We start from the raw sequence: 27,077 nt of genomic DNA on the forward strand, positions 1-27,077 counted from the left end.
AAATTTTCACGTCGCCTCGAAGAAGAACAGTATTCGATTGGCTACTTTGCAAATCGCCTAAATTATGACCGTCTGCCGTTCTAATTACACGCTCAATCATCGATAGTTACAATAAAGATCATAACGTGAATAATCATTCCGGACAACGGACGTTTAGATTCTTGATTGTCAATTTGCTTTCCAAGATCGAGTCTCCTTTGATTTGTGGACAAAGTTATTTTTATTATTGATAGATCTACAAACTTAACAAACGTAGATAGATAGATTTGAAACTGAACAAATTTCGGAACTTGAGAATTTGAAAATTTTCAATTTTGAGAAAGTAAAACTTAAAAGCTTACGGCCCTGGAAATTTGAAACTTGGATGTCTTTCTGCCTTAAAGGCTAATTTGGCTGGTCTACTATGACATCTGTCAAAAGTTCAAAAGTACATTCATAGAATATGATGGCTCTCACTTACGGTACACGATGATGCATACATGCTGCCATCTTTTGACAGTCATTAGAATATCGTAGCATTTTGCCATAAAACGCCATCAATAGCATCGTGACAATACTTGCAGCACGTGCAATATGAATTTAACCTTTTTCTATCGTTGTGGATAAAAGAGAGAAGAAATATCTGTCTTGATAAATTTCGTACCTTTCAAGTATATATTATTTAAATATTAGGTTGAAGATGGGTAAATTGGGACCGCGGTTAAGTAGCCGGAAAAAGGCGAAACGTTGGCCGAAGGGTCAAAGCTCCAGTTCTAATCCACAAACTAAAAAGCATCGAGAACAAGCATCCTGGATGTTCTTTAAAGATTCAACAGGTATAAACTTACAAATATCAATGATTAGAATTTTTTATGATCTTGTTTTTGTGTTATGATATTATATTAAATTTTGTAATTCTCTTAGCCTCTGCGAAGCCTGGTATAACAAAGGAAGATTTAAAAAAACACAATGCTATTCAAGGGATTGAACCACAGGTAGAAACACCTGATAGCGAAGGTAACTCTTGGGAAACATGTACAGAAAACACTGCTGATACCTTTGCTACCAATTATAGTAATTGTTCAAATATATCGTTTAGTAGGTTAGTACATGATCGTACTTAAATCAAACTTAGTTTTAAATATTGGCAATATGTACTCGAAGATATTATTAAGTGTTAAATTGAGCGATTAATTGAATATTATTGAATAATGATTTTACAGGTTTTTAAATCATTTTCAATCGCAATCACTGTTGCATAAGGAAATGTTAGCTGTGTTGTCTGCTGTAACAGAGATTATAAAACAGCATGGTGGTAATGAATCTAGCACAGAATATTTTGCTGCATTGGTATGTATTACAAGACACTTTTTAACCCTTTGCGGATGGGGCTGCTTGACGAACGGATGTCGCTGTGGACGAAAAGTATTGGTGCAAACAGTTGAGAAAATATACACGTTGCACGATTGCGTTATTCATTGTTGAGGGTTTATATTTAGTTCATCATCACCGTGACTATCACTAGAAATATTGAAATGTCTGAGCTATATCCTTATTGAGCAGAGTTCATTTCCACTGTCTGAAGCACTGTTGTCGTCTTCTATCTTGTCAGGCTCAAAATAATATTCGCCATCCCTACTGTCTCTATCGAACCTTTTCTGAATCTTTTAGGCATTGTGTACATATAAGGTATTATAAAAAATATATAAAATTTAGAAAAAGCTTGTTAATTCGTCTGGTAATGCCATGGAAAGACTGAAATTTGTTCTCACTCGGCCATCATCCTACATCACGAGTTTACGTTAAACGGAAGATAAGATTTCTAAAAATCTATAATTTTCTCCTATCAAAAACATAGTACTGTTTAATATACTATAACCATGCATAAGTACACATAAGATTATCGCTCAGAAAAATAGACGTACGTCAGACATTTCAAAATAAGTACCGAAACTGTGAACAGACTCGGGCGGCTATATGCCGATACTCATCCGCAAAGGGTTAAGAAAGGTATGGACAAACTAATCGTAAATATTATCTTAGATGAGCACTTTGGAAGCGATTGAATCGGATACGTCAATCGCAGCCACGCTCTCGTTATTAGGCATGGGCCTAAAAACTGTCCCAAAAAATGTTTTAAATATGCAATTTGGAGCTGCAAGTGAAATTTTCTTACGTATCCTTGTTAAACATGCATCGTCGGAAGAGTACCTAATACTTCGACATGTAAATCGTTTTTCATTCTATTTCTTTATATGATTTTAAATATTACACCAAGGTATACTATCTATATTTTTCATTTTTCGCAGTGTATTCATTGTTTATCTGTGCTCCTTCGAGCGCAAGAAGCAGCCATATGGTCTAATTCATCTACGATGCAAGTATTGGATGTTATTTTGTCATTTACTATACACTATAAACCAAAATTAAGAAAATCAGCACAACATGGAATATGTGCCATATTAAACGGTAGCGCAAATTTAAATAAAGAAATTATTCGAATAAATTGGACAATTTTTGATAAACTTTAATATTACAATGTTAATAATTATAGGAAGTGATATCATGAAAGGTGAAAACCCACCGCAATATCATCCAGCTACTCCATACATCGCAAAATTCTGTATTGGTCAACTTGACTCTGAGTCCGATGGTATTACAAATGTTCTCCATGTCCTTACACTACTAAAAGACATTTTCCATCATTTACCAAAGATTCATGTGAAGGTATTTGTTAACATTTGTTAAGGGAATACATATATTTATATTATACAATTACGAACTTTTGTTTTCCAGACTATCAGTGAATCTTTATTGAAGCTTATGACTATGAAAAATGTGTTAGTAACTTCATGTTGTCTACAAACCTTTCATGGTTTATTCGTTTCTCGACCATCAGAAGCTATTCTACCAGTACAAAGAAATGGGCAAATCATTACTGCCTTATATGATTATCAGCCTCCAGCAACTGATACACAACCAACTTTAGCATGGCTAACTGTAATGCAAGAAGCGTATTTAAATTTAGCCCAGTAAACAAACTTTTATATTTAAATTTCTTATATCCAATTTTATTGAAGAGATAGAAATTGCTGAATGTATTTTTCCTTTATAGCAATTCATTAAATTTATGCGCAGTTCTTTTACCAAGAATTTTAGACAGATGCATGCAATTGTGGCTTTCGGACAAATCGGAAGTTATATCTGGTTCTTCGCACACGATAAAAATTTTATTACAAGACTGTGTCGGTAAAATATGTGAAACCGAAGAATTAATGAAAACGTAAGATTAGATTTAATTATTATTCTTCGTATCTATAATTTATATTTCATCATTTATATCATACTTTTAGATATAAGGACACTATCAATCAGATAACTTTTATGATCCATCAAGCATTAGGTTATCAGTATTTGGAAGCTTGGTATCATATTCTTCATTTAATAGCCCTACTGTTTCAGGTAATATCGATTTTCTGCTTCTTACCCTTTTGTCAATGTTGTACAATTCAATGTTCCCTTTTATTACAGGTAACTGGTAAAGCGAGAAGTCCGCAATTAATAGAGATATTAAAAAGTCTAGCTGAGTTACGTGATTCCTACAATTTTGCATCGAAAAATGACGCTGAGTACGCTATTGGAGCTGCGATAAGAGTGCTAGGACCGGAGACAGTATTAAATTTGATTCCATTGAAAGCAAGTAATTCTATATGAACCGGATTATGCTAAGAAAGAAAAACTTTATTTTATAACTACAGTAATATAAATCTCTATTCTATAGGTATCGGATAATGCGATTAATTTAAAAAGAACTTGGCTACTACCATTATTGAAAGATTGCGTGCTAGGTGGGTCACTTACTTTCTTCACGGAAATATTACTACCTATCGTTGCATTGTGCGAGTAAGTATTTTAATCTATCTTTATTATAAGTGTATAAATTATCTTATATTGATATTTTTAATGATAATTATACTCAATTTTAGAAAAAAGGCAACCGAACCTGTAGGCGGGAAAACTTACGAATTTCTCGTTTGCCAAGTCTGGGCTATTTTACCAAGTATATGCAACAACGCTACTGATGTGAAAGATAATTTCAAGGTATATATCAGAGATAAATATAAAAGATATAGTATCAAGTATCCATGAGATAACTTTTATCTTGTTTAGAATATAGCTAGACTGTTAGGAACAAATTTAAATGAGAGAAAGAATTTAAGGATGTCGATAATGTCTGCCTTGCGAAGATTAATAACGAAAGCAGTCGAAGACAACAAAAAAGAAGATATACACGAATTAGCTAGATTTGCAAAGAATTATTTACCATTGTTTTTAAATTTATACACTACTAGGCCACTTGGAACTGACGAAGAAGGACAACGCTTTGCTACATATGATACAATAAGGGTAATTTGTGAATAGGAGTAATTTTCTTTAAAGAGATTAACTAATATTTTATACAATTACAGGTGTATCTTACAATTACGGATAAGGAATTGGTACACGAATTATTCGATCGTGCGTTATTTAAGTTGAAAGAACCTGATATCGACGATTTTTTCAAAGAAAGTATTTACGATATAATAAGATTATTTATTAATTATACTGACATTGATAGATTAAAGACGTTTTACGATATGTGTGTACCACTTCTTAAAGAAATTTCTAAAATCAAAGAACAGAAGAAAGCATATAGGTAACTTTTTAATATATTTAGAATTAAATATTTTAATTATCTTTTCTGCAAAAACAAAAATTATTTTTTATTTGTATGTTCTTTCAGGTTTTTAGAAGAGATATGTGGCAGTGAGAAGGAAACATGTAAAGAGTTTGTAGTTCAATACAGACGCGAGATACAAAAATTATTAATATCCTCAGCTACTGAAGTCGCAAAACCAAGCAGAGGAGTAAGTGCTAACTTATAAACGTTGTTCTATAATATCAATTTCTTATGAAAATTTTAACAAATGAGCCTTACTCATTTTTTTAATTAGGCACGATTAAGATGCTTAATTCATCTGATCAAAATTCATCCACAACTTGAAAAAACTAAATTCTTAGAAGCCATTGTGCCTGAAGCAGTAATCTATTTAAAAGATTTAAATACGAAATGTCGAACTTCTGCATATCAACTTTTAAACACTATTGCCGAGAAATTTTTAGGAAATCCTACACATCTTAAAGATTACGTTAATATGCTCATGGTTGGTTTGAGTGGTGCGATAGAAAATATACAAAAGTATTGTACTGCATCCTTGCTGGCACTTTCCTCTATCACTTATCATTACAACGGTACAGTTTATTTCAAAATAAAGTTAAAATAAATATTTCGTATAAAAATAAGTAATAGCATATTAAAAATATTACAACAGGATCTTTAGGTATAGAGACAGTTAAAGAAATCTTGGGACAAGCTTGCATTTTTGTTACAAGTCCGACAAGAGAAATTGTAGAAGCCGCATTGTCATATATCAAAGTCTATATTACTGTGATGCCATCTCATATTGCTGCTTCGAATTTAAAATTGTTGGTTAGTAACAAAGGCGTTTAATAACAATAAAAGATTAGTAACAAAATCCCATATAGCTCAATAAAAAAACGAATTAATGAATTTGCAGATAGACGCTTTATGTGCAATGAACGATGACTGCCATAGGCATTTCAGACAAAAAGTACGAGATATTCTAGTAAAGTTAATAAGAAAATATGGAATAGAAACAATTTCTGGCATGGTTCCAGCTTCTAATGCAATATTACATAAAAGATTAAAAAATATGAATAAGGCAGAGGAAGCGAAGAAAAAGAAAAAAGAATTGAGGAAATTGAAAAAACAAGAAAATGACGAGGATACTGAATTCAATGCAAAGAGAAAACCTAAAAGGTAACTTTGTATTTTACTTTAAACGAAATTTTTCTTAAACCGAAACAACTCTATAATCTGTATTAAAACTCAGTATGGAAGAAATATTGGCGGATAGCGATGATGAGTTCGATGAAGAAGATATGGACAATGAAGAGTCAAGGAAAAGGAAGAAAAGAACATCGCGAAAAGAAGCCTGGATTCATGAGAATGAAGAGATTGTTGATCTCGTTGATCCTGCTGCTGCTCGGAATATATCAAGTAAGTCTAGATATTTTTCAAAATTCGACTAGTCGAAGTTGGAATTAAATTTACAAAATAATTTTTTAGCAACGCAACCTACAGTCGCTATAAATTCAAAAATAGCAGCTATAAAACGGAGAGATCGTGAATTTAAGACTGCGTCTGATGGCCGTCTTATTATCACAGTAGATAATGAAAAAGATAATGAACCAGAACCCAAGAGAAAGAAGAAATCTGCGCTTTTGTTGCACAGTGATTCAGAAGACGATTATGGTAAGAATACATAATTGTAGAAAAATGTGAAGTAATTCAAAGAAACGAGTGAACAAAGCCAATAAATTTTTATGTTACGTGATCAGAAGATGATGTTCAGTCTGTAGCCATGTCGCAAGCAATGGATAAAAAACGTAAATATAGCGATAGTTATGATAACATTAGCGTAAGAAGTGGATCCACATTGAAGTATCAAGGTATAATAGTAATATATAATCTATAGTAAATTTTGATTTATTGTTTAATAATCATAATTTTGGTATCCATAGCAGGAGGGTCTGGAATACATCGACCATTGAAAAAATCAAGAACAGAATATATACCAGGAGCAGAATATAAAGCATCAAAGGCTGGAGGTGATGTTAAAAGGAAAGGAAAACCAGATCCATATGCTTATGTACCTCTATCAAGAGCAGCATTAAATAAAAGGTAAATAATGATACCGTGAATTTTGATTTAAATTAAAGATACACATTGAATTGATTTATTTTTATCTTTAGAAAAAAGAAGAAGAATGCGAGTAAATTTCAGAACATTATTAAAGGAGCGAAGAAAGGTGCGAAAATTGGAATGAAGCAAAGGAAAAACTAAAGTATAATATAGCATAAACAAATTTTCACAAACTATGCTTTTGTGGTATGAGTCTGTAATTATGATTAGGTTTCACTGGCTATAAATTTGTACATACATAAAATACATGATACAAAGATGTACAATAAATGACATTGAATTAAAAATCTGTGACAATTTATAATATATGTGGATTAATATATTAACAGATAAACACTTGAGAAATTGACATATTGTACAGAGCAAAAGAATTCCTATATTACTATTTATATATTGTCTTGTGCAATCTGTTGACTAAAAATTAGCGCTTACAAAAAGATCCTTTTATGCAGGTGGTTTAATTTATTGCATATTTCCATAGAACAAATATTGAAATACTTACAACTGATACAAAATAACTTACAGATAATTATATTAATACAGGGACTGGTCTTTTTTTTAAAAAGAAATTAATTATATGATCCTTAATAAGTGCCTACAATTAAGCACGTCTATTAAGCTAAAAGTATTTAAATATTTATATAAACAGAAACTCACATTTCTTTTGCATTAGCTCTTTTTAGGCAATATGCTTTCCAGCTCTCCAGATTCGTTCATTTCTTTTACAATATCCAATCCTCCAATGAGCTCTCCATTCACATATAATTGAGGATACGTTGGCCAATCACTAAATTTTTTAAGTCCTTCTCTAACATCATTATCTTGTAAAATATCAAACGTTTGGTAATCTGTCTTACAAGAATCTAAAATAGAGACTATTGTTCTAGAAAATCCGCAACGTGGTGTGGTAGGAGATCCTTTCATGAAAAGCATACAGGGCGCTTGATTTATTAATTTCTTTAGTCTTTCTTCAAGTTTTTCTTTAGGTTTACATGTATCAAACGAAATAGAATCTTTATTGGTCAATAATTGGCGCTTAATTTTCTCTGCTATAGCTGCAGGATTAGCCCCATCGATTCTATCGACTATGGTGTCATTTCTTGTGAGAACAACTGTTGGTACTGCACTGATACCAGCTTTCAAGGATACATCAGGTATTTTTTCAGCTTCGATCTTGGCGAACCTAACCCCCTGATATTCGGCCAGTTTGCTCATTTCCTCGATCACATCATTTATTTGCGAACACTGATCGGCCCAGGATGCGTAGAAATGAATGACAGAAAGATCTTGTGACCTGACACGACAAACGAACACGACCTTGAAAATCACCGACTTAGCAATTTCCCTAGTTTATCACAGAATTACATCGATAAAAAATTGTGACTTGTGAACTTTTCTACATCGAACGAAAATAATATAAAGTCGTAGTTATCTTTTTTTATATTGCAATATTTAATCTATTTCATCATAAAAGTAAAAATAGAAAATATTTTCTTTCGCTACTTTGAACAATATTTCGAGACAAATTGAATTGAGATTAACTTAATCTTTTATACAATAATATGTTAAACAATGAATGATATTCATCGACTAGGTTATATTATTTCTAGAAATTGAATTACTTATTATTTAGAACTACTCACTTGACGTAATTCTTGTATTCTTGTTCAGAATTGAGATTAGTGATAGACATCCTGTCACTTTATTTTGTGCAATTGATAAACACGCGATAATATTATCAAGAAATATTTTGCGAATTCGTTTATTCACTACGAGAGCTTCTACGCAACTTTTAACACCGCTCTTATAAACGTTTTATATTCTCAAATGCGAAACTACCGCGACTGTGCAGTAGTTCACCAATCCCCTACATTCTATAGTAGAATAATTCTACTACACAAGGTATTCTACAACAACAAATTTTATTAAATTATTTTAATAATTTATGAACAATACTAATTTATGGCTTAATTATCGTTACTCTTTCTCTGTTATTTGACGAATAAAATAAATTGAAATGTTAAGGATATTATATGTATGTACACTAATTTTTATTTGAATCTTCGTTTTAAATCCTTCAATAAAAAAGCACATATTATTTAAATTTAAACAATTTAGAAAACATTTAATCCAATATAAAAGATATAACATTTTTTTAATGAAAATGGAACGAAATGAAAATGTATTACACATTGTGAACTTGACTTTAAGCCACTGATTCTCAACCGAAAGGTAATGTAAACAAGAATTTATTCTATAATTTATTCCACGGTCATATAAGATCTGGACACCCATATACCGAAGCCTAGGGAAAATCTGGAAATTAAGTCTCGACTAGTTATAAAAAATCAACGTGGAAAACAAGAAGGTTCTCGTTCTGTGCATGCGTGAAATGCTATAAATGCCTTAGATGGAGACAGAGACGCTCTACTTATCTCTGTCTGTCTCGCAAGAACGCGGACTTTGTTGATCTTTCAATGTTGATTTTTCACGGCTAGATACGACTCAGTTTTCGAACGGTTTTCCCTAATGAGAGTGCAGATTTGTTTATATAATCATGGTTTATCCAATGGGACGAGTCGGAAGAGGTACATAAAATTACGTAATCAAAATCTAGGGGAAACCAAAATTTAATTTATAGTTTGTAACACATATAAAATGGAAAGCTATTTTACCAAACATTAATTCCCCAATGAATGTATCTCTCTAAGATGTTAACTGTAATAACCTATAAAGAAGCTATGCAACGACATTGACAGTACAGTAATGTTCCGTTAATTGTTCAAGTGACTGGAATCTTATATGTGCAGTTATGGAAAGAAATACATTTCTAAGAAATCCCAAGTATTTCTCCCTTTATTTAGATAGTAGAAATTCGCTCCACAAAAGGAATCTAAAAAGCTAGTAAGTATAACGATGGCCACTTAAAGGAACAAGAAGCCAGTTAATTTGTCATTAGACATTACCGATTTTTGTTCAGTAACTCTCGAAATATCGTAAGGGAGGAATTCTGCAAACTGAGAACCACTGGTACCAGATCGTATCGGATAAAACAGGTGCACCATAAGAAAGTGACCAATCGGAATGGCGATGGGTAGCTCGTCATACGGATGTATGAGATAGTCGTCAATGGACGTCAGTAGAACGGGGTGGGGCAGGGGAGGAAAATACGAAGCAGCGAGGGTTGTCAAGAGTCAAGACTCAAGACACCTCGCCCACAAAAACCAGATGCCAGATGCAGATGCGACTGGGCGGTGAACACGTGCGACGCTTTTTTGTCACGGTCGCGTGAACACGCGGTGCAATGTTCAAAAAGTTGTCGCGAAGCGACGCCCTTGAGGACATATCGAATTGGAGCATCAATGATGTGTTGTGCCTACTTCGAAAGGTAAGTAAACTCTGATTCAGTAAAAAGTCATCTTTGAAATTGTCAGTGGCGAATTGATTGACACGAACTCGATACCGAAATCTCAGACGAATTCGTAGAATATAGTCATAAGAAGGATTGGAATAATTATAATATTTATAATTTAAAAACTTAAATATTTTCTATTAATAACGAGTTTCGTTTTAGTATGTTTTATCCAATGTTTACAATAAATGACTCGATAAGACCCTGTGTGTACGCTATGTTTGTCGCTACGTTTTGTAAACGATAAATATGTAGCAAAAGCAAAGTGTTAATGTACGTTGAATTATTTGTGTAAAACGGTAGATAGGGAAACGATCAATAAACATGTGTTTTTTCTCCTTCGTGACGTCTCAGAACGGGTTAGTTCACCTTACACTGCCTGTCACACTGCATGACACATTAAGAATATCAAAGTTCGCATATGAAACACATGTGTACAAACAGTGGTTCACGTGCGTATTTTTAACTAATACGGAATGAGTATATGAGGTTCACGTTCAACGTTATACGTACTTTCCTTTTCTTGTCATAAAATCAGGCGACTAGAATACAAAAAGCCACTGAAACTCGTGTGAACATGATCGAGCAACGAAAGTATACCGACCGAGTATACCGTTCGAAAGCAAACACTTTGATTCTAAACTAAAGTTACACGACCTACTGGATAAAGTATCAAACACGGTAATGTAATCACAAAATAAGACGATAATGTAATTTTCAATGAAAATGCATAGAGTATTCGCGTCATTAGTTATGTAATGTAACTTTCAATGAGACCATATAGAATATTCACGTTATTAGTTGTCAACATTTTCATCGTAAATGTTAAATTTGTGATATTTTATTTTAGTAACTTTGAACTGTATTGCGTTGTAAGTCGTTGTACTCGTTCTAATGTATAAGGAAATATAAAAAATATTATAATTGTCAATTTTAAAATATTTATACTTTTTCTATTGCATGATGATAATAGGATATTAAAAAATCTATTCGTCGTATCACGTACAAAAAGTAGTGAAACTTGCTTTCTCTAACTTTTTCAAAAATGTATCACTTACGAGGAAAACGAAGGAAATTAATAGAACGAACATCGCGTACACATATGTATTATATTTCATTGAACTTTGCGCGACAAATTCAAAAGCTGAAGCCAGACAACGTAGGACACGCGTTTATTTCAGTAGAAGATTCAATGGCTGTCATATACACGTGTACAAGACTAAACTTGGTAAAATTCCGAGAAATATGTCGTATTGATTCCAATCAATTCAAACAGCAGTATAATAACGCACAAACAGTAAAGTAAAGATAGTTTGCATACAGGGTGTATCCTCTGATTATAAGATTAGCTACCATTTTTCAACTATTTCTGTTCATTTGTAAAGAAATGTTTTGAAGAAAAGTTAGTCAGTTTTCGTTCTGCTACACATTTGGATATTAACAATTCTCTAAAAAATTTTGTTTCAATGAAAAATCAAGGTCAGTCACCTTGACACTTTTAAAATGGTATTATATATTTTAGATTTGACGAGAGGTGGCCTTGACTTTTTCTTGAAAAAAGAAATTTTGAAAATCTGTAACAGACAGAAAACTGACTGATTTTTGTAAACATTTTGAGAACATTTCCTTGATATATTATGGGAAATGTGTGAAAAATGATGGTTTGAGAAAATGAAAAAAGAGGATACGCTTTGTATATTTAACTGGTTTGCTTTATCGTCGCGATGTAAATATTTGCACAAGATACATGCGTGTGCTCCTTATCGTTTTATCAGCGATGCACGTTCTGTTTGATAGAACGAGTTATCCTTGCTTTTGCAGAATGGCCTGCAGGAGTGCTGTAAAGCCATCACAAAACGGCAGGTCGATGGCGACGAGTTGCTGGTAAGGAAGGTCTTCCTATACAGTTTCTTTTTTTCTCTTTTCATTCACGCCTCCTTGATTAACATCTGTGCCATCTATAGCTACGTTGATACAATGTTACATCGATAACTACTTATACGGATTGACGATGAAGCGTTTATAAACATAATGAGTTCATTTATCACAAACATTTAAATCCTCAAGTCGAATTAATTAGTTAATCGATTAAGATTATCGCGTCTCAGTAGAATGCAAATAAAAAAGAAATCACCAAAACTTCTTTTCATAGAGACAATTGTTGAAAAGAATAAGCGAAAGACATTTGTAGTGCTTGACTTGTAAAAATATTTTATGCATACATCGTACATGTACGTTTTTTAAACATTTTGAAATTCCATCATGTCTGTCATGATCATATTACCAAAGTTTTGAAATAAATCTGGATGTATATGCATATATTTAGAAATTGCAAGATATCTGACACAGGTATATACATATTATATAGATACAGATACATGTAGATATTTAAATTTCAAATTATTCGTTACATTAAAAAGTCTCGATATCTATATATCAAGAGATCATCTGTAATACTAGTTACCGTATGCTTAAGATGATTATTCATGCTGTATATTAATTTTTTACCAGATATTGTAGGTGTTTCGCGTTTCGCCAATTAATAGAGAAACTCGAATATTAGTTTACATCTTTTTCTTAAATCGTACAATGCAAAGAAAAAGAAATATCTAGCCCGTTGAATAAAGAGAAAATGCGCGTACAATGCAGCGAGCGTCGAGCGATTTCATTCATAATTCGTGTCGTTATTTCGTTTCCAACCGGCGCGTGCTCTCTTATACTCTTCTTAATTAATTGTAATTATTCCAGCACTTGACGGAAGGGAAGCTGGCGTTGTGGAAGAGTGATCTCACGCGTCCATTGATATGGTAAGAGAACGAAATATCAGACGTGTCTTATTTCTTCGTGAAAAATGGTGGAACAGCGTGAACTTGTTCCCGTGACTAAGTAGAATCCCGAAGCTCCGTGTCACGGTCTAACGGTTCTTCCCTACGAATCATCTTCCCGAGACACACCTTCGAATCGTGATCCGATCCAGTCGTGATCCACGATTTCTCAGAGGACTCTATTCTGGATAACTCGAGGATCTTCCGGACCAGTGATTTTATTGATTCGTGAAATCTATAACATAAAATCACTCTGCTTACTTAGCTTACTTATTGCATGTAATCGAAATTGGAAATGCAAATACTTTCATCCTGGACTTTCTATATTTTTTTTTTTTAATACTTAGAAAATAGTAAAGTCAATGTTATATTTAACATTCATAAATATCAATTTATTTACGATAGAACGTAATCAAATTAATGTATCTATTGTATTTTCATAATTTGAAATACTCGAGTCTATTTTTTATTATCAAAAGTATAAGTGTAACGTGAAACGCAAACAAATACGATAGCGGATAAAATTCACAAATAACTGTATTTTCTCATCAATTATTTTGATTAGAATTTCTTATTCGACAACTGCAATAAGTTGCAATTTTACTTGATACAGAAAAGCGCCTGTGACCATTCTGCTTCACCTTACAATTAGTTAAAACGCTTCGTCTAACATTTTGCTTATTTCTCAAGATATCTTAAAATATTCTGCGTTTTCTGCATTTCTTTTTCTTTTTTTTCTTTCTTTTTTTTGCTTTTAAGTACAGATATATTATACAGGTTGTTACGAAATAATGGCTAAATATTTTAAATTGAAGAAAGAAATACAAAAACGGTAGAAAAATGTAATAAAATTCGAATGTTTCGATATGGTAGATAGAATATTTTAACTGCATAACGAGGGCAGCAATATTATGAGTCAGCATGTAGAAAAATTCACATGTTTCTGAATCAGCATTACAGATATAAGGGCTATTAGGTACCAAGCAATAATTCATAGAGGAAAACGATAGAATTTGACGACATAGGTCGATGAAAAAGGAAAAGGATTGAAAATGAAATGTTATTGCGTTGACGCAACGTTGATCGATGAATCGTTAATTCTGGTAAAAAGAAAATGCGAAACTTGAAATGGAAAAAATGATGCAGGTGTTAAGACGTGCGTTCTACTTTCATTCTATTGTTAAATTTCGCATGAACAGAAGAGTTGTATCGTCATTAGATACTGTATTTAACAGGTTCTAACTACATATACGCTGAGGTTGAATTGTTTGCATTCTATCGATATTACAACAGCTATTCGAGTGAGCAATTCTAAGCATCGCGGTGGCTTGAGTCGGTGAAAAATTTGGCGAGCGACGATGCTATAGAAAGCGTCGCGGGACACAGTATGCATACTGAGAGGAAGGTTCAACGGCTCGACAAAAATCGTAATACATATGGCACGGCTAGCACTTCCGAAGGCCATGCTAACAAGACAGTATGGCTCCGATTATACAAACCGGTGCCATAAGTGCGTAATTCTATCGTGTGGGACGCCCTCGATCATCCAATATCGTCACTGACGCCACAAAATTTATTATCTTCTTTTATTAAGGAAATTCCACTTGACAACAACACGACTGTTAACGCAGCGACATTACCATGCTACTCCTAATAATAATTAGAAGATAATGGTTCTAGAAAATTCGAATGGCTTAGAACAGAGACGTTAAAAGCTACGATATTTAATATCAATGCAACAGCATTTGATATCGTTCGTGCGAAAGAGTCTGGTCAAATATTTCTGGCTAATTTTAAATGCATTCATTTAGCCATTATTTTTACGTTTAAAAAAAACACGTTTCCAAGTGTTGTAATATATAGTTTCTGGATTGTTCGGAGCAATTGGAAGATTCTTCTCCGTGTCATTTTGATTTTTATATCCATTATTTGTTGTCTACGTATCTTTTTTCTAACAATTTCCTCAAAATCAATCTTTATCGCATAATACGAATAAGATGTCCTTATGTTCGGTGTTAGTTAAGGTTTCTCTGCTCTCTGATCTCTCTTCTTAGACAAAAACTTGTAAAATTAAAGAAGGTCGTTGTATCTACTTGCCTTAAAGACTTCAGTTACACGATCCTTCGATTACTCTAAACAGTATATCAATAACAAATTGTATCATTCGAAACATCTATTAATTGTTTAGGAGTCTCTGGACATTCGTGGAGGAAGTAAAGAAGACACCTGAAAAATTCGTAGAAGAAAAGATACTCGAGATTCAGTCGAACGAGGACCCCTTAAGCGACACCGGATCCTGGGGGACCGACTTCGAAGACGAAGCGAACGAGGAAAACACCTTAGCAGAAACTCAGAAAGTTTCTCGATCAATTTATGGAGCCAAAAGTAATAACCATAAAGAAAATAACGCGGACCTTAAACAAGAGGATGTCCGGGCAAAGGAAGCGAGGTCTAGGCAAGAGGAAGAAGGAACTTACGCCAATTGTGGTCCCATGCAGAATGACGAGAGCACGTATGCAAATTGTCAGGAGACGAGCACTGTGCCATTAAAGAATACGTCCAGATTGCATAGCCAAACGGAAAAGTCTCTGGCCGAGCAACTTAAAGAACAATTAGAATTTAGAAATACCAAAAAGCCGATGGCGGTACCGAAGTCTGAAGCATTGAAAGGAAAAAACGTGGAGGTCTCGGTTCTGAATGTTACTCAACCCCGGAAATCGTTTCTGCATAATGCGTCGAAAACCAGGACGAACAACTCTAATCAGAGTTAGTAAAGATTATATTAGTAAGAAAAGAAAAAGATCACGAAGCTTTCAATCTTCGATCGTATGTTTAGCATCGCTGATTAGCGTTTTTTTAAACAGTGAAAAAAAAAAGAAAAGATTATAGTCGTGAAATTCGTAAATTCGTGAAATGATTCTGGCGTTCTATCGTTCTTTAAAATTAATCGAAGGCTCAAGATCATTGAATCGTATCTCTCTATGATGTTCTTTTATCCAAGATGTGAGAGGTGATCTAAAAAAAAAAAAAAAGTCGAATAATTTAACAAATAATTTCTTTCTTAACCAATGGTTTCAGAAAGAATGACAGTTCCACCGCCACCACAGCCAAAAAAGAACAAAGACCAAACGATCATTGAAAAATCGAGCAAAGATCAAACAAAGCCTCCTGCAACGCTTAGGAACCTCGATCTGGTTGCGAATTTGCCTGCAAGAACAGAAGAGAGCGAAGACGAGTATGAAGCGTTCGATGAACAAATAATCGAACAAAATCAAAAGAAGGACATGTTGAAGGTAGACAGTAAGCAATCGTTGAGCAGCGGTCATCAAAGTTCCGCGGAGAGTGTTTATCAACCACCAAGTATTACGAGCTACGAGGAAGAAGAAGAACATTACGAGATCTATGAATCGATTACGGAAACAGTAAGCATATAAATTCTATCTTCATTTTGTGATAACTAATTCCATGAAAAATTGAACGAAAGTTACTTTTCCAGTCAGATGATAATGGGTACTATTTAAATCCCATTCAGAGGCCGATAAATACAAAATCACCCCCACCATTACCAGCAAAACCTCCTCAGTCATCAACTACCCCCTCTCCAACTCCAACTCCAAGTCGAACAGACCTGGACAAACTAAAGGGTTTGTATAATATTTATAATTATTTAATATATATATACACATAATTTTTTAATCCCTTATAGCAATATTGTTTGATTGTCCTGTATGTGTACAAAATGATACTGGTAAATATTAAGAAAGTTGTTTCCTTGATACTATAAAATTGTCTCATGCCAATGTGAATACCAAAATAAAGAAAGTAATTAGACAGAAATCGTTGAAGATAGAAAATGCAACGTGTTACGAGGAACGAAGCAAAAAGTGCAGGCTGCATTAAATTAAAATAATAAAAAACTCTCGGTGTCTCAACTTCTCATAAACATGTGCGTGGCAAATGGCCGGCCCCCCAATATCTCTGCAACCTGATGCGCATTGCAATTGCAGCCAGTCATGGATGAACTATCGTTCCCATTATCTCGAGTCGTTCTCTACCGATATATTTAGACATTTCAAATCAAATTCGACAATTCGAATTGCCAAAACATAACATAAACATAAACATAGACAAGAACGCGTGTGAATTATTAAGTATACTGTATGCAAACCATACTGTAATACTAATAATATGAATAGCAACAGGGACAAGTGCAGTGTTTCAAGGCTGTTGTTTAAACAGAAGAGTAATGCTTCGAAGAGATTACGATTTCCTAAAAGCTAATTAAACAAAAGCTTAACATTCAAATCTTATCATTGTAAACGGAAGAGGAAACAGTGGGATGGAATGTGTTCCTGTTTTTATCTGAGATTGAGCAAACAGCTTTTGGGAGGTTTGGGCGCTCGTTTGGCGGATGAGGTTTCCGATATGATAGTGAGGATCAAACGGGGGCTTTCACGGTGTTGTTACTCCCAACCACCTGATCCACCAGGTACAATAACCTCTTGCGAAGCAAATTCTTCGCGTGCCACATTGTTTGCGCATTCTTTCGCATACTTGTATACACATTGACTATACATACTTGAAAGACAGGATCATCAAATTTTTCAGTAGAAACGCTCGACTTTTTCTTCCAAAATTGGAAATACATCAAGACTTAGAGCAATCTGAAAATAAATACGAAGTAAGCGATATATTTTTAAACTTTGAGAAGACGGGGTGTCCCATACTGAGAGACCAACGGATGGCCGAGCTTTGTTGTTTATTCAGTCGAGCCTTGGATTAAACGTCAGTCCGTGTATTAATTTCGAAGAGTTCGGGTCGTTTGGAGTTCTCCTGTCGCGTAGCTTCTCTCTGTAGCAACTTTTAAATATCGCGAGAGATTTCTTCAATAGCTTTTTCCCAGCGATTGATTATTTATTGGTTTGTAGTAGAAGATTTCAATTTTGTACGGATGGACTAAAATTTCAAATCTATCGACTAACAGTGTTCGTTATAAATTGTTTAGAATTCTGTATTCGATATTACAATTTAGATACATTGCATACAAAAAAATTCTAGCTGATACTTGTTCTTGATTCTGCTTACGGTGTTTAGGATAATTTACAAGCGAAACCGACTAAGAGAACACTGTTTTCCTTCAGTTCTTTCTTCGAATTCAAGATTGGACGGCACTGAGTGTATTCGATAAACGTGAAAATTTGTGTATAGCTATATCGCTAAATGTGATTAAAATTTTTCTGATAAAATTGCAAATAGTTTGTTCACTCCCTGAGTGAACATAAAGGTTTTACGAAAATGGCAGCCTTAATTGGAGACCCAAAACGAAACGTGTCCTTAAACACCGCGATTCGTCGTCAGGCGAGTCTCTCAGAATGTTTAACTCAGGCAGCCCTCACTCAAGCCCGCCTGAATCTATCAAGTTAGTGAAACATTGGCCTCAAACTATAGTAAATTTGACTATATCTTCAAAATATATTCCATTAATAAATTGTATAAATCTCCCATTGAATATTTAATATATTGAAAAAATTATTATGTTGCGTGAGACTTTAATGTACCTCACGTGTTACTTTCAGAGAGATCTCCTGAGAAGAAATCGGCCACATTGCCTCATTCTCATAGCAATACTTCTTTGTCATCGGAAAGAGCTACGAGACCACTACCTCCGCCGCCTGAGAGACAATCATACATTGATAAGCCTTGGTTCCACAATGTTACCAGAGAACAAGCAACAGGTCTTATCAAAGAACGTAAGTCCTTGTCGTAAGTCAAGTAAACTCAAAGCGAGAATAACAACTATCATTAACATTTTATAAAAATAATCAACTGCTTCAACTTCACTTAGTTTGCGTTTTTTCATTAGATTATACACTAATTATGAATGAATTTGCTATGTTTAGAAAGTACTTACAGTAATCCTCAAGACGGATACTTTCTCCTGAGACCGTCTACGACAAAAGTGAATAATCCTTTGGCTTTGGTGCTCTGGTACAAGGATAGGGTGTATAACGTTCCAGTCAGGAAGAGACCTGACAATAGGTAAGGAAGCTTTGCGCGCTAACATTCCTTGTCCGTATAGATATCTCTGCTGAGTACCGGACTTGTTCTAATAATAATAAATAAACAAATAATTAGAAAGAAATGATTAAATCTATAGTTATAACTAACAATTCAATAAGAAAATCTCTCAAAAAATGATAAAATATTATTAACTTAAAGGCTACTTTAGGTGAAAGTTCACTCTATTATTTTGAAAAAGTTTTAAAAGTTAAGCAATTAAATAAGAGAATTTATCATTATTCAATACCATTGCGATGATAATATTGATAATATTAAATGATACTATTTATATTGATAATATAATGATGATATTAAAATAAAGCTTGTATAGGGTGAAACTTCACACATGACAGTGTCTCTAAGGAATAAAAGAATTTTTATAATATTTGTTTCAGTAGAAAAGTAAGAAAAAGTTGATAAAGAATTGAATAAAACTGAATATCATATATCTGTCGAATAGGTACGCATTAGGATCAGCAAAAGTAAATGAGAAATCGTTTTCGAATGTCGAGGAAATCGTAATGTTTTACACGCGAGAGGAATTAGTGCTTCATAGCGGTGGCGTGGAAATGGGGAGCACGAAATTAACAGATACCCCGCCTAAATAAGCCTTTGAATGTTCTCACATACCAGCTTGTGCAATACAAACACTGCCCAAATAAGAATTTCAAAAGGAATTAAGGAATTTCATAAAGGAATTTGCGTATATAATATTTATTTAACAAGTGCCTTTTGTACTCGTCACCCGTCGAAAATCAACTTTGTATATTTTTGATAAGGTTCGAATGCATTTATATGAACTGTGACACGCATATGGAGAAACGTTTGATATTTACAAGGAAGAAAGAAAAGGGATAGATCTCTCGACGATATGAATTGCATATATTTTTAATACGAACATTTACAAGTAGTACTTTAATGTTGAATTTGCAAATTGGCAATGAGATTTGAGGAGCATCGATGTATGGTAGTTGTTATTTTTGTAACAGAAAGAACAATCACTTTGTGCACATATCGATATTATAATTTTTGTATACTTGCTGATGTAGGTTTGTTTTTATAAGATAATTCGTGAAAATGAAATTTCAGAAGTTAAGCAGTGATATATATATGTGCTACAAATTTGTAAATAAGACTTCTCTTTAAACAGTAGTATTTCGAGATGCTGCCGAGAAAGTTTCGTATCGTGTTTTGTTTGGTTTATTATAATTTTAACTTAAGGAAATAAATCTAGATCGAACAAGAACTAACTGTTCTTTATTGTTATTGATTGCGTAAAATAAAAACATGTTTGATTATAAAAACTGATTATGTACATAAGAATTACTTTAAGAATAATGTGATCTGTACCACAATTCACAAGGTAACTCGAGATAAATTGACAATTGTAGATATATTTCAAGTGGTATGTTAAATTTATAAACGATGAAAGAAAAAATATCGTAATCAAGAAAGGTTAATAGAAAAGAACATCAAGGTCGTTTCAAGGCTACTTTTTTCTTTAATTGCCATATATGGAGGTCTAAAAATATCACGGACAAAGATCAAAAGCTACACAGGGTTAAAGACAAATTCAGTATTTTACAGTATTCAATTTTATTATGATAATGAAACTTAATTAGACTTAATTGATACCAATTACTTACTAGACTGTTAAGTGCCATATTGAAATGAACACAAAAAACGACCTTGAAACCTTTCTTCTTTTCATATCTAAATTTTTTGAACCCGACGTACATACTTCTCGATATTATATATATATCGGTATACAGATTAACGAATCAACCAATAGATTGTAATCTATGCATTTATATTTTGCCATGTCATTGTGAGAATAAAAGATAATTTTTCAAAAAAGACGAAAAAGTTTTCTATTGGAATTCTTTTCCTGATTTATTATAAATATTTAATAAAATCTTTATTCTGTAGACGTTTCTACATCAGATGAAAATTAAACGTGGAATCGCGAATGCGTGACATCAATTACCTGTTTCTATGCGATCTACGGTACTCATAAAAAGTACTATTATGTACTTTTTCAATGAAGCGTTTTTCTATTAAATTCTATATTTCATGTTGATAGTATTAAATTTTTGTAGTAACATGAAAGTATCATTAAATGAAACGAAATTTAATATACTGGGGCCTAATTAATTATTATGTAAGTGTTATAATGAAGTACAATGATATGCGAATGCCTTTTACGGATACCTATGTTCATTGTTTATCGATACTAACACGATTGAAACTAATCAAAAATTAAATTCGAATTGATCAGCCGACAATTTATTACCCAGTCGTGTTTATCTCGAAACTACGTTCGGCGATTGATAACGATAACATCAATTAAGTAAACACTCGTGTAATCAAGTTCCCAGCTTTCTAGTCGAGTTTTAGACGATTACACGAGATCTCTTATTGCGTGAATTGGCTTTCAATCGTGGAGAAAACGAATCGATGCATTATACATATGCATATAACGTAATTCGAAGTTACATTCTGAAATCAACCTTGGGTGGACGGTGGTTCCATGCAGTAAACGTGTGCGCGTGAACTTTGAACCAGTTACTTAACAACTGCAACACAATTAAGAAGAGCACAATGCTAGACAACTCGTGCATCTGATATTCCTTGATAAGACATGCGCTCGGCGCAAGACATGAATCTCGATTCATACATACATGTTGCTCGTTCAATATCCTGTAATTATATAATTTGATGACACAAGTGAGAAGCAAATTGTGTATCATAAAACGTTTGATGCGTTATCTCTACATACTACGACGATAATAATTTTCTAACGAAAAATAAACTACGATTCACTTAAGTAATGATACGGTACGCTTTGTAATATTTTTAATCTACGAACCATTTAAATTCTACCCTGTATTGCTGAAACAGTGATAGACTGGGCTGAATCATTAAAGATCGAGAAAAGAACGCAATTTGAATGCATTTTGCGCGGGAATCTGTGGTCAGAAATCTCTTTTCATAGACAAAGAACGATGTATTTGAAAAATTCCCTAGCCGTTGCAGGTCTGGTTACTTTTGTGACGTCACGTCGCTTGCGGGCAATGACGTAGTGGGAGGGTGTATAATATAGTTATATTTATATAGTAGCGAGTAGTGAAACATATACGACAGGTTTGTGCGCACCACTCGGTTAACTACTTGTAACTGAATGTCAATTGAGCGGTCCATTTAGCTTGTCACTTAAAGCTTTTCAAGCGATATCTCTCACGGATCCGGGACGTTGTATAAAAAATGCTAATCGTTTCGAAATCGTGAAAAATCACGGCTCGAGATCGTTTGATTTCGTTCCGTCAATTTTCGCGGACGATGCGATAAAAACAACACTGACATGAGTCAGTCATCGAAGAAGCGTAATTCCGAGCGGGAATACCGAATGGTGCGTTAAAGATAAGAGTGTCAATCGCTGGAGAAATCGGTCTGGGGAGCAATGGAAGATGAACAACCAGCGAGAGAGACGAATAAGATTTGCGGTGTGTGTGGCGATCGTGCGCTCGGTTACAATTTCAACGCGGTTTCGTGTGAAAGTTGCAAAGCTTTCTTCCGACGAAATGCTTTGAAAAATAAGGTGATTAATTTGAAAGATTCTCGTGTATTTCTAACTTGAGATATAGAACATATTTCTTTAAATAAAATTTAAGCCGCACGTATTCCCTTCAAAATATGGTATACATATTTCATCAAAACAATTTCCATATGATTCAATACACTTTTCCAATGACTTTTGTTATTTTAGATTTTTCTGAATGACCAGTTCTAGAATTCAAAATCTGTCAGAAATATTGTTTAGTTAGAGTAGATGATATCTTTAATGTTCCCCAAATGCTACATTCATGTCCTAGTGTTTCATGACATATTTGCCAACTGTGAAGTCATAATATAAAATTACATGAATATTCTTGTTGTTCGGTTAAATAAGTGATATTTTTGTTATGAATTTTCTTCTTAATTAATATTGCTCCATCAAGTTCAAACTTTGGGAAGGTTACATATCGTATCTACTAATCTGATATTTCATCTTTTACGGTCATTGATTTAATTCAAAATTTCTATTTTGACAAATAATTTTCATATTAGATATTTCATAAAGGAGGTGACATAATTGTAGATATCAAATGTAGTATAAGTAATTATAATACAGTGATTAGAAAATAAAAGTATATATTTATATCATAATGTTCTTGAACTACTCAATAGATAATAAAAGATACATTTGCTTAATTTATTCATTTAGAATTATCGTTGTATTTTTGCAGGATTTCAGGTGTCCATTTACTGAAAATTGTAATATAACACCAGTCACTAGACGCTTCTGTCAAAAATGTCGCCTAGACAAGTGCTTCAGCATAGGCATGAGGAAGGAATACATCATGTCTGAGGAGGACAAAGTACTGAAGAGACAAAAAATAGAACAGAATCGTGCAAAGAAAAGACCAACCTTGGAAAGTGCAAAACCATCAAAAATAAAAAAAGGTTACTTGGATGAGTGTAACTTTGATGACACTTCTATGTCAATTAATTCAGTTGCATCAACTGCATCAGACACATACTTTTGGGAGTCTGATAGAAAATATACAGATTTAGATGCAAATAGACAGAATGTAACTGAAAGCTTAAGTCCTGTAACAGCTGCAAGTGTACCAAGTCCTTCTAGCCCACCGGAAAATGGAGCCATAAGTGGGTCAAAGACACTAGATATGATGAAAGACTCTTCCCATAACTCAAACTCAAACTTTGAAAATTATGACCATTCTTCTTCACCTCGTGGCGAAGAGAATGATGTCGATGCTGAAAAGTTGAGAATGGATTTCAATTCTCCTTCTCAAAATCAACAAAGGTTAGACAAAGTTAAATCTCCATCTCATAATTTAGAAAAGAGTAAGAAGTCAGTAATAAGTTCAAGAAAATCTGACCAAAATATATCAGACCTGAATTCCGAGTTTGCTTCTACTAATAATGAATCTATGAAATATTCTACTGAATTTGAAAATGCATCTTGCTACAACAAGTTTGATTGTAGCCCTGTACAGAGTTCCCAATATATTGAGCACACATCACATTATAGGAAAATGAGCATAGATATGAATTCAGGAATGCACACGAGCGTGCAAAATTCAGAAGAAGCAGTGCTTAGTCAAAAACAGAGTAAGGAAATGTGTTCAGAAGAAGACAATTTTATTAATAATAAATTCTCACAAGACTCCACTCTGATCACAAAACTTGTTAATAATTCAAATTTTATCACGAAAATATTTCAAAACGAAGAATTACTTATAAAGATTATGTCAGACCCTGTTGTTATTAGCAAATTAGAAGCAGATCCCCAGATCTCGCACTTTTTCAAAAAAACCGGTGTCGTCACAGACAAAGAAGCACCATCTGAGAAAGAAACAAGTACTCAGTATAAAGATGATGTAAAACCAAGTAACAATAATTCCAGTCACACGTTTAAACCAATATTAAAAGCTAAACACAAACAAGTAGAAAATCCAATTTTGACCGATTTAATTACGAATTCGAGTCAAGAGGAATGTATAAAGCAACAGGATAATAGTAGTGATTGGAACAGAAATCTATCGGACGTCACAAGAGACGTACTTCAAGATGTGCAAAGGTATAATCGAAATTCACGTTTGCTTAATGTCTGAAAAATAATTATACCACGTACTCTATCTATGAATTATATTTCAGAGTACCAATTGCTGTGAATTCCATTGAATCTATACTTTGTGAAGCGATTAAATTAGAGTTTTCAACATATTCTGCTCTCGGCGGTATGGAGACCAGAAGGGTATTGAACGATGCTGAAAGAGCAAAGTTAAATGAATTAATAGTAGCCAACAAGGCGTTATTAGCTCCTTTAGACGAGGATATAACGAATTTAATCGGAGAAGACTGTAAATTTAAGGTAATAGTTACTATAGCTTAAGAAACAAACTTATACGTTGACATTTATTAAAATTTGTATTCGGTTTCAGAACAATTTCGGCCGATCTGACCCAGCACTATTAGACGTTATAAATCTTACTGCCATTGCTATTAGACGCTTGATAAAGATGGCGAAAAAGATAAACGCCTTCAAAAATATGTGTCAGGAGGACCAAATAGCTCTTTTGAAGGGTGGTTCGACGGAAATGATGATTTTAAGATCAGCACTCAATTACGATGTTGAGAAAGATATGTGGTGGATACCGCATAGTCAAGAAAGTATGTCCAATATAAAGGTGGACGTGTTAAAAGAAGCAAAAGGGAATCTCTATACAGAGCATTCAAGATTTATTAGAAGTTTCGATCCTAGGTGGAGAGATGAGAATATTATCTTAATTTTAAGCGCAATTGCTTTATTCACACCAGACAGACCGAAGGTAGTGCATAATGATGTAATTAAATTGGAACAAGTAAGTCTAACATGATTTTCTGTATGTGATTATAACTCGTTAAGTAAATATTAATAATACAATTTTGTTTATAGAATTCTTATTACTATTTGCTGAGACGTTATCTAGAAAGTGTATATCCCGGATGCGAAGCCAAGTCTATGTTTCTAAAATTAATTCAGAAAATTTCGGATCTTCATAGATTAAACAACGAAGTTGTTGGAGTATATCTTAATTTAAATCCGTCGAGCGTAGAACCACTTCTGATAGAGATATTCGACCTGAAACATTGATCGAACGTGTTCAACATAGCGAATAGAGATTAATTGTGTAACATTTTCGATTACTATCCCTTCAAATAGTAGGAGTAACGTAAAATCGTTATGGGTTTGCATTAATAGTCGCATGTTCATATAAATAATATATAGCAATAATATTGAAGAAAGGAACGTTATGAATTATCAGAATTTGAATCGATATATAGATATATATGTGTACACACACACAACACACACACACACACACGTTAATGTATATAAACTGTAATATTATTATGTAATATTATATGAATGATACTGTCGCCAAAAGTTTAATCGTATCAGAATTTATATCTATATTATATCATAGAGCATATTAAGATATCTATGTATGTATATACATACAACGGTATACAACAATGCCCCGTTAAAATGTTGGATCCACAAAATTGATATTAACAAATCCGCGGAAGGTTTTGATTCCTTTTGATTTCTTGTGTTCAGCTAAACAAACCAAATGTCAGAGAACAAGATGCTTAAATCTGATGAACTATACAAGTCATTAATTCGGTCGTCGAAAAGTGAAATTTAAAAAATTGTTTACCTTGTTTCGATGAAAAGGATTTAATCGAACTAATTTGAACTAAATAAAAATTAGGGAATCGGTATTAACGGAACATAATTTTAATTAATTCCTGTTGGAGTGTAAATAGAATATCGTAATTATATATTTTGCTTGTAAAATATTAATACCACTACTAACCGTTGATACACTGAATTTTGTGACAAGCAGAGCTTATAGTTCAAACAATCGTGAAAGTATCTCGTCGTATCACATCATTTTGTCGGGGATAAATGCGTACAGGTAACGCGTTAGCATAATAATAATTGTTAAAAACGTTATGTATATTTCGACAAACGTACCTTAAATTGTTAAATTTAGAGAAGATATTTGTTATACTGAAGCCAAGTTCTATACGTTCATGTTTAACGGATTGAAATGTATAAACAGAAAAATATTTCTCTATGCGGATATCAATTAAAAATCACATAATGATAAACATGAATTCAGTGCTTGGTGAAAAGATATGAAAAAGTCGATCCAAGCAAATGAACGCAGTATACGATCTGCATAATGTTCATTCGCATTACAAATGCTAGTATGTACATATTAAATTGTGATATCGAGTCAAAATATATTTTTCAGATACTTGTTACATTTGACTTTAAAGATATCATTTCATTCCTTTTACTATTATATCATTAATTAGTTTTTTTATTTTATAAATTATAAACAATTGAAAAATAAAT

At 33.2% G+C, this 27,077-nt stretch overlaps 5 protein-coding genes across 12 annotated transcripts; 3 read left to right on the forward strand and 2 right to left on the reverse strand.

Moving 5' to 3' along the window:
• On the forward strand, positions 1-7,092 carry LOC122575602 (RRP12-like protein). Of its 3 annotated transcripts, none has more exons than XM_043744733.1 (23): positions 1-815; positions 904-1,081; positions 1,203-1,329; positions 2,023-2,205; positions 2,289-2,448; positions 2,534-2,706; positions 2,776-3,011; positions 3,095-3,262; positions 3,333-3,441; positions 3,511-3,675; positions 3,761-3,882; positions 3,966-4,080; positions 4,150-4,386; positions 4,449-4,675; positions 4,763-4,886; positions 4,974-5,271; positions 5,352-5,509; positions 5,598-5,860; positions 5,934-6,100; positions 6,170-6,355; positions 6,442-6,552; positions 6,628-6,784; positions 6,856-7,092. In XM_043744733.1, exons 1-23 carry the CDS (start codon positions 680-682, stop codon positions 6,944-6,946), a joined length of 3,891 nt encoding a protein of 1,296 aa, XP_043600668.1. In that variant the 5' UTR covers positions 1-679; the 3' UTR covers positions 6,947-7,092. The 3 variants fall into 3 exon arrangements, with proteins under 3 accessions (XP_043600668.1, XP_043600669.1, XP_043600667.1); XM_043744734.1 differs by having other exon boundaries at positions 143-815; positions 3,131-3,262; positions 6,625-6,784; XM_043744732.1 differs by having other exon boundaries at positions 147-815; positions 6,625-6,784.
• Positions 2,768-8,641, reverse strand: LOC122575610 (glutaredoxin-3). 2 transcript variants are annotated; one of them, XM_043744775.1, is made up of 3 exons: positions 8,449-8,641; positions 7,463-8,099; positions 2,768-2,977 (listed from the first exon to the last, which is right to left on the reverse strand). In XM_043744775.1, exons 1-2 carry the CDS (start codon positions 8,496-8,498, stop codon positions 7,475-7,477), a joined length of 675 nt encoding a protein of 224 aa, XP_043600710.1. In that variant the 5' UTR covers positions 8,499-8,641; the 3' UTR covers positions 2,768-2,977; positions 7,463-7,474. The 2 variants fall into 2 exon arrangements, with proteins under 2 accessions (XP_043600710.1, XP_043600708.1); XM_043744773.1 differs by lacking the exon at positions 2,768-2,977 and adding an exon at positions 7,103-7,400 and having other exon boundaries at positions 8,449-8,640.
• Positions 8,642-9,973: 1,332 nt separating this feature from the next.
• LOC122575606 (lymphocyte cytosolic protein 2-like) lies at positions 9,974-20,959 on the forward strand. Of its 3 annotated transcripts, none has more exons than XM_043744755.1 (9): positions 9,974-10,193; positions 12,039-12,101; positions 12,966-13,024; positions 15,231-15,808; positions 16,121-16,464; positions 16,527-16,686; positions 18,619-18,792; positions 18,943-19,081; positions 19,563-20,959. In XM_043744755.1, the coding sequence occupies exons 1-9, from the start codon at positions 10,110-10,112 to the stop codon at positions 19,708-19,710; spliced, it is 1,749 nt and encodes a 582-aa protein (XP_043600690.1). In that variant the 5' UTR covers positions 9,974-10,109; the 3' UTR covers positions 19,711-20,959. The 3 variants fall into 3 exon arrangements, with proteins under 3 accessions (XP_043600690.1, XP_043600691.1, XP_043600692.1); XM_043744756.1 differs by having other exon boundaries at positions 16,539-16,686; XM_043744757.1 differs by lacking the exon at positions 12,039-12,101.
• LOC122575611 lies at positions 13,033-22,071 on the reverse strand. 2 transcript variants are annotated; one of them, XM_043744776.1, is made up of 4 exons: positions 21,972-22,071; positions 21,599-21,802; positions 18,954-19,148; positions 13,033-13,277 (listed from the first exon to the last, which is right to left on the reverse strand). In XM_043744776.1, exons 1-3 carry the CDS (start codon positions 22,022-22,024, stop codon positions 19,100-19,102), a joined length of 306 nt encoding a protein of 101 aa, XP_043600711.1. In that variant the 5' UTR covers positions 22,025-22,071; the 3' UTR covers positions 13,033-13,277; positions 18,954-19,099. The 2 variants fall into 2 exon arrangements, 1 of the variants encoding a protein (XP_043600711.1); XR_006319481.1 differs by lacking the exon at positions 13,033-13,277 and having other exon boundaries at positions 19,077-19,148; positions 21,396-21,802.
• Positions 21,805-26,983, forward strand: LOC122575604 (nuclear hormone receptor HR96). 2 transcript variants are annotated; one of them, XM_043744747.1, is made up of 5 exons: positions 21,805-21,940; positions 23,389-24,746; positions 24,824-25,040; positions 25,111-25,530; positions 25,605-26,983. In XM_043744747.1, the coding sequence occupies exons 2-5, from the start codon at positions 23,485-23,487 to the stop codon at positions 25,800-25,802; spliced, it is 2,097 nt and encodes a 698-aa protein (XP_043600682.1). In that variant the 5' UTR covers positions 21,805-21,940; positions 23,389-23,484; the 3' UTR covers positions 25,803-26,983. The 2 variants fall into 2 exon arrangements, with proteins under 2 accessions (XP_043600682.1, XP_043600680.1); XM_043744745.1 differs by lacking the exon at positions 21,805-21,940 and adding an exon at positions 22,243-22,700.
• The last annotated feature ends 94 nt before the right edge of the window (positions 26,984-27,077 follow it).

Source organism: Bombus pyrosoma, linkage group LG15 (genome assembly GCF_014825855.1).
Source record: "Bombus pyrosoma isolate SC7728 linkage group LG15, ASM1482585v1, whole genome shotgun sequence".
Lineage (NCBI taxonomy): Eukaryota > Metazoa > Arthropoda > Insecta > Hymenoptera > Apidae > Bombus > Bombus pyrosoma.